Source organism: Lemur catta, chromosome 25, assembly GCF_020740605.2.
Source record: "Lemur catta isolate mLemCat1 chromosome 25, mLemCat1.pri, whole genome shotgun sequence".
NCBI classification, from domain to species: Eukaryota; Metazoa; Chordata; class Mammalia; order Primates; family Lemuridae; genus Lemur; species Lemur catta.
Window position 1 is genome coordinate 10,491,693 of NC_059152.1, and position 18,656 is coordinate 10,510,348.

Sequence of the window (18,656 nt, forward strand, 5' to 3'; positions counted from 1 at the left end):
CTATTTATTCATTTATTCATGTTAAGAAATATTAATAACATATCTACTAAATTTCAGGCACCATGCAAAGGAATAGTAAGATAGAGTATATGATCTGAAAGAGCTTGAAATATAATAGAAGACTTGGAAGACATTGTATTATATTCCCACTTTATTTCAGCTCATATTCGCAGTGTCAGCCATAGTCCCTGATACAGTCACATCAGTGTTTCTTAAATATATGAGGAAAAAAGTGATGTATGGAAGATGAAAGGTCTTAACTCAGTTTTTATGTCCAATTAGGCAGCAATTAAGGAGTATTTTAAGGTTTAGCTTGCTTGTCTCAAATTTAGGAAAGGACATTTACCTTGAGTTTGTTTTTGTATCTCAACATACCATGTAGGTTAGAGTTGCTGTTGCACTTTGGGGATGAGAATGGTGCTCTGAGACATCTCATGATGATTGCCACTACAGATAGTGATGGCATTGTTCTCCCTTTTTGTTTTGAAAAGAAAGTCACTTTATTGTACTATTTGATTTTGAAATTAATACATCTTAGACAATGAAAGAAATAAGGAGGTAGAAACTACTCTTAAACTTAACCACTCATTTTGGTGATGTCAGAGGAGAACCTAAGCAATTGAGTCATCATCCTGTAATCTTTGTACAAGTATTGTGGAGGCTCTATACACAAAAGAGGTCTTCTTACGCCATTGTAGGGATAGAAGCCTTCCTGTCTTTTCTGTCTGTGTCTTTTCTTACCCTCAACATTCATTCATTCATTCATTCATTCATTCATTCATTTTATTGAAATTGAAAATGTGAAGGTTGTCTTTAAGTTTAATTGCACACTCTGACTGCCAGGTGTCCTGCCTCCTGCTTGTAACGTGGAGGTAAACAAGCAGTATAACCTCAAACGTCACTTCTTCGAACTGCTTCCTAGTGCTACCACATTTTAAATAGTGATTTTTCTTGTGGCGACATCTTTCTCCCTTTAAATACCACATTATTTAAAAAATCTTGCCAACCCTTTGTAAGCAGTTATACTATTTCTGAACAGTCTTTTGGGTGTAAGGGTAGAATTCGTGTAAAATATTTACCAGACTTGATTTGAAAGAAATTGAATGATTTTGAAAAATTTAAAATTTAAAACTGAGTGTATAAACTAGCTGGAAAGAGATTGTAAGTAGTCACATAGGAATTTTATACAAGTTGGGCTCTTTAGTCAAAGAGGTTTAGAAAACACTAGTCTAAGCAAAGTTAGAATAGGTTTCTTTACTGCAGAAAGTGTGAGAGTCCTTGATATGCATTGTGAATTTCCAAATGGGAAGAAGAGGTTGAAAAAAATGTTTCCAAACTTACTGGCCATTGGCACTCTCATCCTTTTTTTTAATGTAACACTTAGATACATATCTCTGTATGTGTGTTAGAGTTATAATTATTAGTTATGTATCCAAGTATATTATGATACATTTTTAGGAAAACTGATGTACTCTTAACTTCTTCATTATATAGGTGAGAAAATTGGGCTCAAGAGAGATGGAATAATTTAATCTCGTGGCTAATTAAAAGCAGTAGGTATTAGAACCCCAGTGAGGGAAATCCCAGGGTACTGGTTTTCCCATTGCCCTTCATTATTGCCTCCCAATGTGAAATGTTACTTCCTGAAATTATATTCCTTCTAATGAGCAGTGGTTTTGTCAGTCCGCATTAATAAATATCAATTTATCTTTTAATGTCTCAGTTTTGTATATGTAAGCATATATACGCTTGCATATGTTTTAGATGTAACATGAAGATGTTTTGTTCTTGATCTAATATTTTAGGGCTACTATTACATTAGCATACCTTAAGTTTTGAGCTGGAAAGTCATATAAATGTGAAACCTGCTTTTTCTTTTGCAGCGGCCCTAATTAGAGGAAATCGTAAAAACTGTGCTCAATTTTCCGGCTCCCTCGACTGGTTGATTAGCAGATTGGAAAGACTGGAAGCTTCTTCTGGTACGTTTGCCAGTTTTCTCCTTAGTATAATATATTATTCCTGTTTTCTTCTGTTCCATGTTCTTTAAGACATAAAAATACACTCAGCTGGTCACGGTGGCATGTGCCTATAGTCCTCATTCCTTGGAAGGCTGAGACGGGAGGATCATTTGAGGGCAGGAGTTTGAGACCAGCCTGGGCAACATAGTGAGACCCCGTCTTTACAAAACTGAAAAAAACAATTAGCTGGGTGTGGTGGCACATGCTTATAGTTCCAGCTACTCGGGAGGGTAAGGCGGGAGGATCACTTGAGCCAGGAGTGTGAGGCTATGATGTATCATGATCGTGCCTGTGAATAGCCAGTGTGCTCCAGCTTGGGCAAGACAGCAAGACTGCATCTCTAGGAAAAAAAAAAAAAGAGTAGAAGAACAACTTTGACTCTAACGATCGGTGGTGTAATATGAGTGTTTTCCTTTTAACAGTTTAATTATTGATAAAATTATTAGTATTTTCATTAGTCATTTTTGAGTAGCAATCTAACAGTATCCTGCCCATTTATATATCTATTTTTTAAAGTCTAGTTACGAAGTCCTGAAAACCGCGAGAGAGCTAGAATTCTTTACTCTTTTTCAAATTCATTACATGTGATATATTCGACACACAAAAAGATCAGTTTGGAATTCTCATTTTTTCCCCTTGTGTTCAAAAGATTATTTGGACAGATTTGGGAAAAAATGAGTTTACCAAAACATTTATCACAATATTTTATATAAAAGGGCTTTAGTAAATACTAATCAAGGGTCTGTATCAGAGTAGGTGGTTATAGGCAGTCAACCTGATATGCACATCTCTAATGAGTACGTTAGTTTCATTTTGGGGTTGTGGAGACGTATCAGTGATTGCCAGGTGGGCCTGAACCCTCCAGTGACACCCTCGGTGACACCTAAATGGAATCTGTGGCTCCTCCTCTGTTGCACATTATTTCATTATTGGCCCTTCGACAGCACTAATACCCTCTAATGTTACTTGTCTTTCCTCTCAGTCTCCTTCACTAGTAATGAACTTCTTGAAGGTAGGGGCGTGATTTAATTCATCTTTGTTTTCTCTGGATATATAGTGCTGTCTGGCACCTATAGGTGTTTATTAATATCTGTTGAATAAATGAATGGATGTTTGAATTCACTTGAAAAATGATACTGTGCATACAGAATAATTCCGTGACTTTTGCATGATAAAGACACAGTCAGGGACAGGTTTGTTGGAATTGAATGAATAGAGACATAGAAGAACAGATGGTTGTAGTCAGAGAGGGTAGTTTTAAGTCACAGAGCAAAATTTTGGAGTTTAAGATTGGAGGAAGAAAAAATTGAGTCACAGTGAGTTCTAAGGCACTGCTAGACTGACTGGTGGGTGGCAGAAATAATGTAGAGACTGGAGATTGTTGTAATAAAAGCACCAAATTTATAAGATGAGGGTATTAAGAATATAGCAATATGAATAATTGTTCATTAATTGCAGAATATATTAAACAAGGAAAAATGAATAATTAGTAGGAGGAAGAAATGATCAAATAAGTGGTAAGAAGATGATGGCATAGATTACAAAAGTGGATAAATTCTTGGGTCCAGGTGTCCATAATCATTGGCAAGCTACATATATATATATATATCTTTTCCTGGCCCCAGTGAATATCTGGAAAGAGAAAAGCACAGGGCAGCCTTCAGAGCGGAGCGTCCATGGTACATGAATCAATTGCACAGCAAAATGCTCACATCAAAAAAGGAGAGAGAGAAGGAAAGAACAGAGCGAGCATCCTTTAAGTTCCGCAAAGTAGAGTCCAGTGTTTATTATTATAGAGTCTTCATCATTGTCAGTTACAGGCACAATTCCTTTGGTTACAAGTTGTTACTTGCAATTGTCTTTTTCTCATCAAGCCGTTGACTGCAGGCATTTCTGCTTAAAATGGAAGCCTTGTGCTCAAAGAAAGCATATTGAAAGTCAAGCGTAGGTGGGGACCCTTAGAGAATATTTAATTTAACATTCTTACTTTAGAGGAAAGGAATTTGAGGCATAGAACAGTTAAAATGACTGATTTGAGATCCTGGAATTATTTATTGTTACAGCCAAGATTAAACCCCAGCTCCTTAGCATCAGGCTTAAAATATGTTCACTATACTTTGTAGCTTCCTGGTTTGTAAGTATCTAAAAATGTATTTCACAAAACAATTTTCTCTACTGTAGTTACACTTATGCTTCCAATGAATTACTCTTTCCCCAGAGGAAGTAGAGCGTTGCTTAGTTTTTGGAGATAGTAATAATAGTGATATGCACATGTACCTGTATACAATTTATTCCAGTTGTATTTGTTACTTACTGAGTGCTTATGTATGCACCATTTTATTTTCTGTCTGTAATACTTCTGAGATTGCTTGACACACACTCACCTCAGCTTGTTAGCATCTCAGCTGTAGATGCAAACTGGAAAATACTTGAGTGCAAAATAAGGCAAAAGTGGGGCTAATTTATTTTCCTAGAATCTAGAACCTTCTAGTCTTTAGTGGCTCAGCAGGTCTGTAGTGCCTTCAGACAGGTATAGATATGGGTGTGTGTGTGTGTCTTGCCCTACTCTTTTGGTTATTTTGCTTGAGGATTGTTGTGCAATACCTAGTCTGCCATTTCTGGAACCAGAAAATGTCCTGGATTGTTTTTAGAAATGAAACATTGGAAATGAAGTGATGATCCATAGGATAATAGGTTAATTATATCCCAATAACATTTTCAAATATATTGTAGATATTTAGAAGAATTGTTTAGATCTATATCCTCAAACATATTTAGGATATATTATTAAGCAAAAATTCATTTGTAGAATGTGTGTGATGGAATATATTTTTGTAAAAAAAAATAAAGGGAATGAAAGAAAAGAAGGCAGGCAGACAGGCAGAAAAGAAAGAAGGGAAACAAATCCCATGCAATATGTACATATGTCTCTACATGCGTAGGATGTGGAAAGATAGACCCATGCTATTCACGTTGGTAACCACGGAGCTGGAATTTGCAAAAGGAAAGGGTAAAGCACTAAGTTCTCTAGGAGTGGGGAGTTGGGTGTCAGAACCTATGCTACAAATAGACAAATGGGAAGCAATGATTAGACTCAAAGGTTCAAGGATCACATAGAAGGGTCTGATGACCACTAACACCAGTTTTGTTTTTCACGTTCCTTTTCTTTTTTTTCCACTTTGCTTTGCCTCCACTACTCTTTACATCCTGCCACTGAAACTGAACCAAGGGAGTCATTGATAATTACAAGAATCACCTCTATATTTAAATGGCCCATAAACAGTCCTCTCCCTAATGTTATTGCAAAGCAGTAATATCTTTCCAACATTTCTTGGATTTACTTTCAAATATGTTTTCACAATGTCATGAATCCTAGATCCAGTCATTTCTGTTGCCAATAATGATAAAAAAGAAGCTCCTGCATATGGAATGGAAAAAAAGATGTGTAAGGAGAAACCGAACGACAGAGCTAGAGTTGAGGCGTTCAGGGAGCTGAGAGGTGCAGGTGGCTGAGCTACAGTCGGCCCTGTCTGCTGGCAGCGTGCCGGCACGTGTGTGCGAGCCCCGGAAGGGATATGTATAACCCTTCCTGTTGGGCAGGGGTTTAACACAAACAGATTCAGTTATCTAACAAGGTTAGAAGTTTTACCTAAAGCTTTTCCAATTCAATTTTTTATATATTCCTGGGACCACAGGAAGTCTTAGGAAGGCAGAGTGAATACCTATACATAAAATCAGAAAGAATTTAACGTTTGTGAGGAGGATTGTGTATGTTGGCTGATTCAGCACCCTCAGACCAAGTCCTCCTCCCTTGCCTTGTTTTGTTTTAGAAGCTAAAAAGCAAAATTCTCAGAACCTTAGCCTCAGTTAAGACTGAGGGTACCCTGTTGCCCCATTCTGGCCCTTGGAGAGCTTTGCTTCCCAAAGAAAGCCTTCCCAGGAGAAAGACCTGGGTCTTGCCTCAATCCTCTTGCCTGGAATAAAGATGCAGTAACTAGTAGTCAACATCCATCTGCCAGGATAAGAGAAAAAGCCCCACAGGAAGAAAAAGAGTGGGGAGCCAACCATGGAAGGAATCTGTGTGGTTGATGGTTTGAAACTAACATGCCATTGACTTTGTGGGCCCTCCCTAGTTTAATACAGGGTAATAGGACTTTTCCTTACTTGCAGCTAAATACCCTTTTTACAACAGTCCTCTTACGACATTGTATCTACAGCAAGGCAACTGTGTAAGAATCTGTCTGAAATTATTGGAGGCACAGATCTCATTTAATAAGTGCTTATGTGCCAGGTACTGTTTTATGTGCTTTATGAATATGAATCATTGAATCTTCATAACAGCCGTATGGAGTAGGTACTGTTATTGTCCCTGTCTTGGAGATGGGGACCTGAGGCTCAGAGAAATCCAGTGGCTGAGCCAAGACAGACCCCGCTCTTGGACCCAGCAGTTTGGTGCCAGTTTCCTTGTTCTAAACCACCCCACTATGCTTTGCTCTACAGATTCTTACTGAGTATGAGATTATTAATGGAATTTAAATATGGGTAATTATATGGATGTGATGTTCTCTTGTTTTAAGGATCATTTTTCTTTCTCTTTATTCTAAACTCTGAAATTTCTAAGCAGGCTCTCATGGACCTTCTTTTCATGTCATTTCTCTGGACCCTCTTGTGATACACTCTTAAATTCATCAATTATATTTACATTCATAAATACCACTGTGAGAAATGATCTGAGGCCCAGAACTGGGAAATAAGAAAAATTGGGGGTGGGATCAGTCATTTATGGTGGAAGCAGCAACAGAAATTATAGGGAGGCAGATTACAATCACCAAGGGATTTTTTATTGAATTAAATTAATTAATTTATTTTTAATGTAAAGAGGTCTATTCTGAGCCAACTTTGAGGACCATGGCCCGGAGCCATGCCCAAGAAGCCTTGAGCAAGTGGACTCACTGTGGTTGGGTTACAGTTTAATTTTATACATTTCAGAGAGACAGGAATTACACGTAAAGGCATAAATCAATACTTGGAAGGTGTACGTTGGTTTGGCCCAAAAAGACAGGACATCTTGAAGCAGGGAGTCCCAGGTTATAGTGGGTTTAAAGATTCTTTGATTTGTTATTGGTTAAAGAAATGAAGCTTTATCTAAAGGTTTGGAATGTTTTAAGTTAAGGAAGTCTGCTGATCAGATAAGCCAAAGGACGTGTACCCAGACTCATGTGATCTGTTAAGTAAATGGGTGACCTGCAGGTGTGGTTTAAGCTTTGTGGTTTTGTGGTTTAAGTATAGCCTTAGGCCTGTCAGTGAGTCACAAAGGACATCTTACCTTCCCCTGGCCAGCAACTCAGCTTTAGGGTATTTTGGGGTCCCCTTGGCAAAGAGGGGGTCCATTCAGTCAGCTGGGGGGCTTCAGATTTTATTTTAGTTCACAGTTTCCCCCTTTCGGCCAAGATCTGCCAGAGGCAACACTGATGGCCAGACTCTTACTTTGTCCCATCTTTTCCGGGGTGGTGTGGCTGCCCGCCCCAGCTCCATCCAGGCCGTCAATGGGACTCCTGTGGCCAAGAGGACTTCAGCGCCAAAAGGGCTCACAGCCAATTAAATGTTCTAGGCCAGCTGGGACTGGAGGTGGACAGGCACTCATCGACCCTTTAAAACCTTCCAGGAATGTCAAAGGCAAGGCTACAAATTAATTTATCTATTAAATATAAGGGGCAAGCTACTATATTCTTGGGTTTAATTGCAGACTTGTAGCGATTTGTTATATGAAACATAACCATTTAAGCTAAGGAATTTAGAGACTTGTTGTGTCACGATATTTTAGTCTCTTTAGTAATTTATCCTAAGGTAACTGATAATTTTTTCATTGTCTCTATTTGCATAAACCCCATAGCTGAGAACAGTTATACTTAGGAAGCTCTAAATCTATGGGAAGCAGGAAATTCTTTATGGTTGGGATGGATGTTTGGACCACGTGGCCCGGAAAGTCTCTCAGTTAGTGTTTGTTTAGGCTTCTGGGTGCCCATCCTTGATCTGGAGGGTCTGAACTGATTCCGTCCCTTGATATTGGCCATTGCAATCTCACACACCCCTTCTCCTGGGCCTAGAGGGAGGATGCTTATAGTTTTAGTAGCAGGGCTTTGGCAGTGAATAATAGGCTGGACCCAGCAGGCTTCAGTAGTTTTAAATCCTGGAGATATCCAGAATTTAAATCTTGGTAAAATTTGCTGTTTACTGAATGCTTGTCATGACTCTGGAAAACAAAGCAAGACAATCAGTAACGTTTTAAATAAAAAGTCATAAAAAATATTTTAGTTCTTTCCATGCCATTTTCTTAAAGAAGGGTATCTCGGACTATAACTGATTATAAACTATGTTTGAGAAGAATTAAAGTAAAATAATAATTGTGGATAATAAAGATCTTAGAATAGTCAGGGTTAAAGATGCTAAAGAGATGTGGTTATTTCTGTGGCATACAATAATTTAGCATATATAATTATTGATAATAAAGCATATTAGAATTTTAGGAATCTTACATAGTTTAGGAACAGATAATACATTTATACAAATACAACCCAAGGAAAACCAAATACCATTTCATAACTAATAATGTTTCCTGTATGGTTTAATATATCAGTAAGCCTAATAAGTTTCTCTTGGACTTTTAGTGGCTCTATTATTATTATTTTTTTTATTTCAGAATTTTATGGGAGTACACACATCTTGGTTACATAATTTGCTTTTGTACAGTTTGGGTCAAAGTTATGTGTGCCCTTCACCCAGTTAGTGTGTGCTGTACCCCCTAGGTGTGAATTTACTCATCTTTGCTCTATTATTAAAAGCTAGTTTGAGGTTAAAAGGACTGAATTTAGAATTTTGTTTTTGGGAAGTTTGTCAAATATTGCAGGTAAAATTTTATTTTAAGTTGACAAATTATAATTTTATATACTTGGGGGGTACAGAATGATATCATGATATATGTATACAATAGGAAATGACTAAATAAGTCTAATTAACATATCCATCACCTCAGGTACTTATATTTTGTGATGAGAATGCTAGTGACACCTGTCACTATGGTAGAGTATCTGATCAGTTTATACGAATGGCCACCCTGAATTCCTTAGGGAAATGAAAGATAAATTATGTATTGTCCCATGTTTATGTGTGACTAGTGACTTTGTCTTCTGGACTAGAGTTAATTGAAAAGACAAAAGATTGGTATGAGCGAGTGCAGTTGATTAAGTTGATGTACCTTTGAAGGCTGGGTTTTTCTTTAGGGTGTACTGAGTACTTGAAATGCCGTTTGGAGGCAAGAGATAGCTGGCTAAATGTAGTCAGCTTGTGGGGAGGCTGCAGACATTTTCTGAGTCTTATGTTTTGTGTAGTCTATTCCTCACACAGTTTTGCAGAGATGGAAGTGATCTTTCTTCGGAATTCCTGCCAGTTCTTTCCCACTCTTAGTAAGTGCCATTGAACGACGTCCCCTCTGGGTTTAAGTCAAATGAGGAGCCTTTGAGTGCACTCCAGATGCCAAAACTTCATGCTCACATACAATACAACTTTGGGTAGCTGGAAATAGGATAGTTTAAAGCTTCCAAGGTTGTCATAGCTATTTCTTGCAGAATATAAGCTCATCAGTTTTCAAAGATGAAAAATTTGTAAGCTGTGGAATAATCTGTTCTAGAATCAAGTGTGCCAGGAACTCCTCCTCCTTGACATTTACTTAGGTATGCACAATTGAGTTGGAAAGAGCATGGGCTCCCAGGATGTTGTTTGAGATCCACTGTTAGTGATGCAGAAATCACAGCTATCAGATTTGAGTAATAACAACAATTCAGGCAACCCTAGTGACTTCCTCCAGGTCGATTGGGAGGTAGGATACCAGCCACCTGCGCTTGTTTCTCACTTTTTGCTGATTTTATTTTTTCCCTGGTACACAGCCCTCCAGGTGGTTGTCTGCAAAACCCAGGTTTGCCAGGGGAATAAAATAGGAAGTCTTGTCTCAGGAAAACCACGGAATCCAGTGAGGGCTCACTTGAGAACAAGCTGCTTATTAGAAAACAAGATCACAAGCAGTGATTTCCGCATTCCACCTGGCCTGTTTCTAGTGTCCTTTGGGTACTGAGCTGATGTTTCATTGTCACAGACAGAATGTGGAAGTTTCAGCTTTTAAGAAACAGAGAGATAACTGTTTATTGCCGCTGTCTGGTTTGATTGGGTTTTGCTCATGCTATTCTGGTTATTAAATATTTTTAGCATCACCTTTGGTCAAGTAATTGCATTGTGTCACTTGCTTTCAGTCAAGCTTGAGTGTCCTTGACCTATCTGAGTTATACTGTGTCATGACTTAAAGCCTCTGTCTGGGACTGAGTTCATAGATGCTTCTCTGCATTGTGAATAACTGAGTCCAGTCTTCTCAAGCCAACTTGCCTCTTAACCGCCCTTTCAGTACCTAAGCTTTTAAAATGGGAGCATGTTTGTTTGAACACAGTAGTCAAAAGAAGGAAGCCAATCACCACCCGTCCAGATCTTCCATCTTTAGCACCAAGGCAGGATGCACCGCAGTCCAGACACTCGCTTCAGGGTCAAAGTCAGGGTCAAGGTCATGCAGTGAATGTAGTCTGGATGGACATTGGCTCAGCTGCTTTGGTACCTACCAAATGTGCCTTCTCTGGAGAGAGATGACCAACGGTAGGTCTCAGGGTGTAGTCAGCCCGGTAGGGTACGAGGTCCTAATTGTGGGCAGTCAAGCCTGTCCCAAGTCCCTGGTCCTCTAAAAAAGAGTTTCCTGCCATTTCATCATCAAAAACAGGGCTTGTCCCTGCCAAGACTAGCTCATCAAAAATGGAAGCTCATTTTTAAATCATTTTCCTTTATCTTCTTTTCTACTTTGTTAAGGAGAAGCAGAGATTACGGGTATGGACTTTAGAGCTAGGCTGGCTAAATTCCAATTCCAGCTCCATCCTTTAGAGCTACATGACCTTGAACAAGTCACTTAGCCCCTCTGTGCCTTAGACTTTTCACCTGTAAATGGGACTTGGAAGGCTGACAGCCTGAGAGGACTCTTAGTAACACTAAGTATGTGCTCATTAAATTAAGTGAGTAAAAATACCACAATATGAACTTAGCACCTTTTTCTTTTGTAGTTAGTGGTTGCTAGCTACAAGGTTATTTTTGTTTTATTAAAACCAACATTTTCCCATGTTAACACTGCTAAGATATGGTATGGAGAATTTTAGATGGAAAAGCATGATAACAGCCAACACTTATGCAGGCCTTCCTATGTGTTGGACACTGTGCCGGGACTTTTAAATGTATTAACTCATTTAATCTTCATAATAACTTTATGACGTTGTCTTAGTCTGTGTTGTGTTGCTATAAAGGAGTACCCAAGGCTGCGTAATTTATTGAGAAAAAAGGTTTATTTGGCTCAGGATTCTGACATCTGGGAAAGTTCAAAATGGGGCATCTGCATCTGCATCTGCTGAGGGCCTCAGGCTGCTTCCACTGATGGCGGAAGGCGAAGGCGAGCTTGTCCTGCAGAGATCACGTGGCAAGAGAGGCAGGAACTGAGAGAGGGGCGGTGGCAGGCTCTTTTAAACAACCAGCTCTTGGCCAGTCGTGATGGCCACACCTATAATCCCAGCACTTTATGAGGCAGAGGCAGGAGGATCACTTGAACCCAGGAGTTCAAAGCCAGCCTGAGCAACATAGTGAGATCCCATCTCTACAAAAAACTAAGAGTAATTAGCTTGGCATGGTGACTCATGCCTGTGGTCCCAGCTACTCAGAGGCCGAGGCAGGAGGATCCCTTGAGCCCAGGAGTTGGAGATTGCAGTGAGCTATGATGATGCCACTGCACTCTACTCTGGGCAACAGGGCAAGAACCTATCAAAAAAAATATATACAATACAAACAACCAACTCTCATGGGAACTAAGAGTGAGAACTCACTCACACCCCCCTTCCCAGGTACGGCATTAATCTCTTCAGGTGGGACCCGCCCCGATGATCCACCTTCCATTGGGCCCCACCTCCAACATTAGGGATCAGATTTCACCATAAGATTTGATGTGGACAGACTATATCCAGACGATAGCAGAGGTGACTATTACTGGTATTGCCATTTCACAGACGGAGACTTGCGGCACAGTGAAGTTGCTTTTGCAAGGCTGCAGAAGGCACGCAAGCTGCCGAGGCAGGACTTAGACCCCAGCCGTGTGGCTCCGAATTTCATGCTCTTTCCCTTCGTGATAGATGGTGCCTCTCGGGTGGGGACCGTGGGCAGGCAAGGGATTGAATGTGCTCTGTCGTGTTCTTTTAATGTGATGAAGGACTATAATAACCCTTGAGTGTAAATAGGCAAACTCGGTTGACATAGAGTCATCAAATTTCAGAGTGGAAGTGATTTCCGGCTTCCTAACCCAGCTAACTAGCTCTGCGTCCCTCTCACGTTGCTCTCCCAAGCCACACTGCACAATGCAGACTTAGTAAGTGAATGATTGGAAATACTGCTCTTCACTGAATCACAGTGTGTTTTAATGTCTCCTGGTAGTACTTTCTGATACTCTCAGGTCTGAAGTGATTTGCTTAGCTTTCTAAAAATATATCCACTTTCAAATGCATTTTGAAGTTGTACTTTGCCCTGCACATACTGATAGATCTCAGGACAGCAAACCATTCTGCATGTCATACCCTATCTAAAATGGTGTTTTTCATCAATCTGTGACATAACTTTTCTCCCTCCGGCATTCCACACTTGCCAAGTATCAGAATTAGGTTATTCTATAAAACCTTTGTGGTTATTGGGAATAACGCCCTTGGTTTGTCCTCCTACTGTGGGAGAACTTTTAAAATTGACGTCAAGCTCAGGCAGGTGGTATAATCAGTTTACGTTTCTGCCCCAAATCATAGTTCTTAATAAAGAATTTCTGCTTTGAGTTAAGTATCTTTTTGAGGAACTGATTAATTTGTATTTATCCAGAGGATCTGCCTTAAAAATGCTCCAACGTACATGTCTTTTAAGCATTTGTTTAAAGGGCTTTAGAGCAATTAATTACATCTGTCAGCATTTCTGCAGATACTGACATGTTGTAGCGTAACACATAGACATCAGATTTTTGAACATTTTAATGACTGCATAGTTTTCCATTGTGTGGCCAAGGAAATCTTAAATGAATTTAGGGCACTGTGCTGACAATGTCATACACATTACTTCCCTGGACTTCCATGATTATTCTGTAAGATAGGTTCTGTTAAAAATTTCCATTTTACAGATGAAGAATCTGAGGCTAAGCAGCTTAGAGGTCATTCTTTTAAAGTCACAGGAAAATAATGGACTTCTGCTTGACTTTGTATGGTCTGTAAGCTCCGTGAGAGCAGGGATGATACCAGTTTTGCTTTTCATTTTTCTCATACCCAGGCCCTAACACAGAGAGTGCCCCGTTTGATGTGCTCAGTGATGAAAGAGTGAATAAATGAAACAAACCCCCAAAAACTCCAAACCCACAAACCATGAGCATCAGTAGCAAGATAAGAATATCTTAACATAGTAATGATTTCCTGTCTGGCATTAAGTACTCCGTTAGCTTTTGAGATAGGATAATTTATGCAAATAAATATTTGTATAGAATGAAATTTCTAATATTGTTATATGACTGCTGTATCACGAACTGCCTTTAATTGACATTCTTTTTTCTTTTAACTAGCCTTTAACTTCTCTAGTTTGTCTGTCTTCTATAAATCATGGCTCCCTAAATTGAAGGCAGCAAACATCAGAGGCCTAATTAAGGCTGCATAGTACATTGTAATTACATTGCTCATTTTATGTGCTTTATTGCAGCTAATTTATCCCAGGGAACTTTTGGCTCAGATTCATCTTGTCTTCCAATGAAATACCCTAGGTCTCTATTTTACTAATGGATCCATGCATGATATTCCATCACTCCATATGTGAATAGCAATGTGACACACCTTTATCTTCACTAACTTCCATTTTTATTAAATTTCTCTCCTTTTCCTACTTTTGCAAAACTCCATTATATTTTAATCTTAACCTCTGTCACTTTTTCTCTCTGTCTCAGCTTTATGTGAGCTCAGGATTTAATGAGCTTATTTTCTTCTTTAGCCTCAGAATTATTATAAAAAAATTGAAGAATATGCAATTGTGTTTTCCCAATGTGGCTTGAGACCGCATCTCTTACATGTATTGTTTTTAAGCCTTTTATATATTTTAATATTAGTATCAATTTAATGCATTTTTCTTTCTCTATTTGGGTGAGATATGGAAACTCTATTTAGGGTAGCTCGTATTTATTTCATGAGTTAGTTCCCTGTTAACAGATAGAGAGAAAAATGTGCATTGCTTCTTTTTCTCTTTATTTTCTCTCTGATTATTTGTTTAAAAAAGTTAAAAGACAAATTTAGCAGTTTATCTGATACTGAAACTCAATTTCTTGACTTCAAATTTATACCCATTTTAAATGAACAAAAATATTCTTCTTTTGCTTGGTGGTGCTTCCAACTGTGACATGCAAAATTCACTGAAAACATTTAAAAAGATGTGTTGTAATTATGCTATATATTGATTCTTTATTCAACTCTTGCTATTTGTTCCAGGTCGACCCAACCCTCCCTGGGTAGGGAGAGCAAACTAAGCTCCCAGTTAGCTCAAATTAGAACTTTCTGCCATTCCTTCTTTCTCATTCTCTTCAATATCTCTGCCCACCCTTGAAAAGGAGACAACTTGGATGTAGTGCATGATTTATCACTGATTGGCAGTTTAATTTAAATTAGTGGAATAGGCTGGGCATAGTGGCTCATACCCTAGCATTTTGGGAGGCTGAGGCAGGAGGATTGCTTGAGCTCAGGAGTATTTGAGACCAGCCTGAGCAAGAGCAAGACCCCGTCTCTACAAAAAGTAGAAAAATTATCCAGGTGCAGAGGTGTGTGCCTGTAGTCCCAGCTACTCAGGAGGCTGAGGTGGGAGGATCGCTTGAGCCCAGGAGTTGGAGGTTGCAGTGAGTTATGATTGGGCCACTGCATTCTAGTAGGATGACACAGTGAATCCCTGTCTCAAAAAAAATAAAATTAAATTAAATAGTGGACTAAAATGACAGATGTGTGCCATTACAAAACCTTCCCAAATGCACAGGTCTAGGCATAGATAAGTGCTTTTACACATAACTCAGATTCTTTCTCTTACAGCCTCGCCATTGCAGCATAGCAACAAACAAAAACCAAAAAACACTCCGAAACTCTTTGGATCTTTGCCAGCATGGAGCTCGCCGGACCATGTCTTCTGCTGTCTCTAATTGCTGCTTACTTTACTTGCATGTTTTTCTTATACTGTTAGTGCCACTAGAAGGGACTCCTGTCAACTCTGGGAGCTTTCTGCCTTGTTTTAGCATTTCTTAAATCCTGTATCTACTTGGATAAACTTTCACGGTATTTTTGGCGGCATCCTCCTGTTGCGTTAAGTACGCAAAGCCTTCTGCAGTTGTGCCTACTTGGCCTCCTCATTCTGTCTGTGTTGCTCTGTGTCTCTCACCAAGGTCTAACAGGCTGATTTAATTTCTCCTGGATTTACTGACTTACCTTATTTTATTGCAATAACTAACTTTGATTCCATGTCGTCATAGATACCTCCCCTGAATTCTTCTCTGATTAGTATTGTGTATTTAGCATTTCCCTAGCTTTTACGTCTAATTTTTAATCTCTGCTTAACAAGAAGCATATCTGTAGTTCTTCCCTGTCAATCTTTATCTCATTTGCCTTTTATGCTATTTTGTGACAACCATAACATAGTAGCAGGTGCTTGTATAGCATGGCTCTGCTCCAGGCCCAGTTCCAAATGCCTTATATATATTGCTCCTCACAGCACTCCCCTCCCCAGGTACCATTACTGTGTCCATTTCACAGATGTGGACATGGGAGCACAGAGAGGTTACGGAACTTGCTAAAAACTTACTGGGACTCAAATCTGTGTACATTGGCTTGAGTCCATGCTTCTCACCACTACATAATGCGACAGAATAATAGTGACACCTCTTATTATGGTATCTCCCCATTAACTTGTTTTTTCAGCTTATTATGGGGGTACAAAAGTTTAGGTTATGTATATTGCCCAAGGCCCCCCCCACCCCGAGTCAGAGCTTCAAGCGTGTCCATTCCCCAGACAGTGTGCATTGCACTCATTATGTAGATGTACACCCATCCCCTCCCCCCGCCCCCACATCTGCCAGACACTCAATGGTGTTATTCCCAAATGTGCACTTAGGTGATGATCAGGGAAACCAATTTGTTGGTGAGTACATCCCCATTAACTTTATAAATACCAAGTCTACCAGTCAATCCCTCTTTTGGAAGGATCTTCTGACAATCTGTTGGATGCCTAGTGACTACATTCTAGAACAATTTTCTTTTAGCTGCTATGGATAGCTCTGGCCTGTTTGTGTTCTGTGTGTTTTCCTGTTCTTTCTCAGTCACTTACCAGTTTGTTTTCCCCCGTCTTTTTACTTACTGTATCACTTTGTTTAAATTTAATTACTTGGAGCTAAAAGACACATCTTCCTATTTCCATTTGTCTTCCATGAAATTAGTGGATATTAATAATAAGGTTCTGACCAAAAAGCTACAAACAGTTTCAGTGCCTAGGTGGGGGGGGGGAGACCCAAAACAGCAAGCTGTGGTTTGAAAATTTGTAAGTCACAGTGTCTCTCCTTGTGACAGTCATTGATCCCGCTGTGGACGCCATTGTACTGTTTGACTTGTACCAAATTCCCAGTGTTTCTTTTATGAGGGGGCAGTTTAATCCCTAATGATTCTCACCCAGGTTGTAGCCTTCCTGTTCGCCTGCCTCTCGCCTAGACCAAAGGGTTTCCGTGTTGCCATTTTCACATGCAGCCGTGTGCTCCTTGGGGGGTAATATGTTGTTCAGTGTCGTCGTTCCCACTCGAAATAGAGATGGAGGAGAGACTTCCCTTCTCCCAAAGCTGAATCATACTCCTGTCCTTTATGCATTGAGAACATTCTCTACCCCTCATAGCACTTGGCTGTTCTGAATACTATTAATTTAGTCCTCCATATTTTGTTATATCCTTGGAGATTTTTCTTTCTCATGAGAATATAAGTAATTCAGAAAGTTTCAACCATAAATGTTTGAAGGCAGATAGCTAAATATTTGCATGCATTAAACATGCACGATGTCTGCAACCTCAATTTTACATTCTGTGCGTGACCACCACAGAAATTTACATAATTCACCACGCAAAAGTTTTCCTCAGTGAAATTAAAACACAGGTAAGGAAATCGTAGCACTAAGAAAGATAAATTCTCTATATTATGTCATCTGTCTTCTCTACCTTTAAAGAAATAAGTCAAAGGTTTAGTGTGAAAGTCTCCAGATATAAAATATGTCAAAGTAGTTATTCTACATACATTCCACAATAATGAATTTTGTTACAAGTAAATCAACAAATTGAAAATTTATTTTTATTGAAAATGAAGGTGAGGACTAACAGTTCATTTATATTCATTCACTTATTCATTTGGCAAACATGAGGTGGACCTCCTTGGGCCAGTGTGTGCTGGATAACAAGGAGGCTACATCAAATCAATCCCTGTTCTCAAGAGCTCATTTCTTTAGTGGGAGGTTGAAATGAATGTAAATAATTTTAATATAATGTGATCAATACTATAGAAAAAGGGAATAATTGATTCATCCCATGGGATTGGTAAGGACTCACCAAATGAGGTGACTTTCAACCTCTGCAAGATGATGGAGATTTTGCAGTCTCAGGAAAGGGGAGTGTGGTTAAGTCTGAGAATAGCATGGGCAAAGGATCGAAAGTGGGAAAGTTCCTACAAATTCCAAGAGGGCTTTGCCTGTCTGGTTCACTGCTGATCCACTCTGCTTAGAACAGTGCCTGATAGGTACTTAATAAATATTTATGATCAATATTTAGGTAAAAGTATATATTAGGCATTCTTTGTAGGAGGAAGTGGTGGGAATTGAGGCTGTGAAGGAAGGTGGAACTGTCTAGTGTAGGGCCTGATACTTTAATGGTATGCTTAGGGGAATGGACTTTGACCTTGTAAAGTCTGGGGAGCCATGCCAGAGGGTGACATCCGTTCAATGTGTGTTTTAGAATAACAGCGGCCCACAGTATGGAAGATGGATTGGGGAGGGAGGAGAGACCGGAGGCAGGGAAGTAGCAAGAGGCTATTCAAAGAAAGAAAAAGGATGCAGTTAGGAGATAAATTTGGACACAGAATTAATGAATTTAATGACTAGATTGGGTAAAATGAGAACGTGAAAGAGGATTCCATAGTGACCTAAGGCTTTTAGCTGGAGTATATGAATGGACCAGAGAAGCAATTTTACATGTATAGATACAAAAAATGGTAGTGTATGTTCTGTTTTGGAAAAGTTGAGTTGGGGACACATAGAGATCATTCTAGTTGAAATACCCAGAAGACAATTAGGAAATGGTCTTTGAAACCAACCTGGAATAGTCAACCTAAGTTCTTGTTACTCTTCCTCACTAAGGCATAGCATGCATATTAAATGGCCAGGACCTTGAGAACAACTCTAGTTTATTGCTGTATAATACTGAGTCCTCATGTAAACCCTCAG

General features: G+C 39.3%; 1 protein-coding gene across 5 annotated transcripts in view; it reads left to right on the plus strand.

Annotated features, from left to right (window-relative positions):
* Positions 1–18,656, plus strand: part of RYR2 (ryanodine receptor 2) — a 596,087-nt gene that overhangs the window by 322,668 nt on the left and 254,763 nt on the right. For all 5 annotated transcript variants that reach the window (XM_045537281.1, XM_045537279.1, XM_045537276.1 and 2 more), the window contains exon 17: positions 1,884–1,979. In XM_045537281.1, the coding sequence (XP_045393237.1) occupies positions 1,884–1,979 (96 nt within the window). The remainder of the gene's footprint in view (positions 1–1,883; positions 1,980–18,656) is intronic.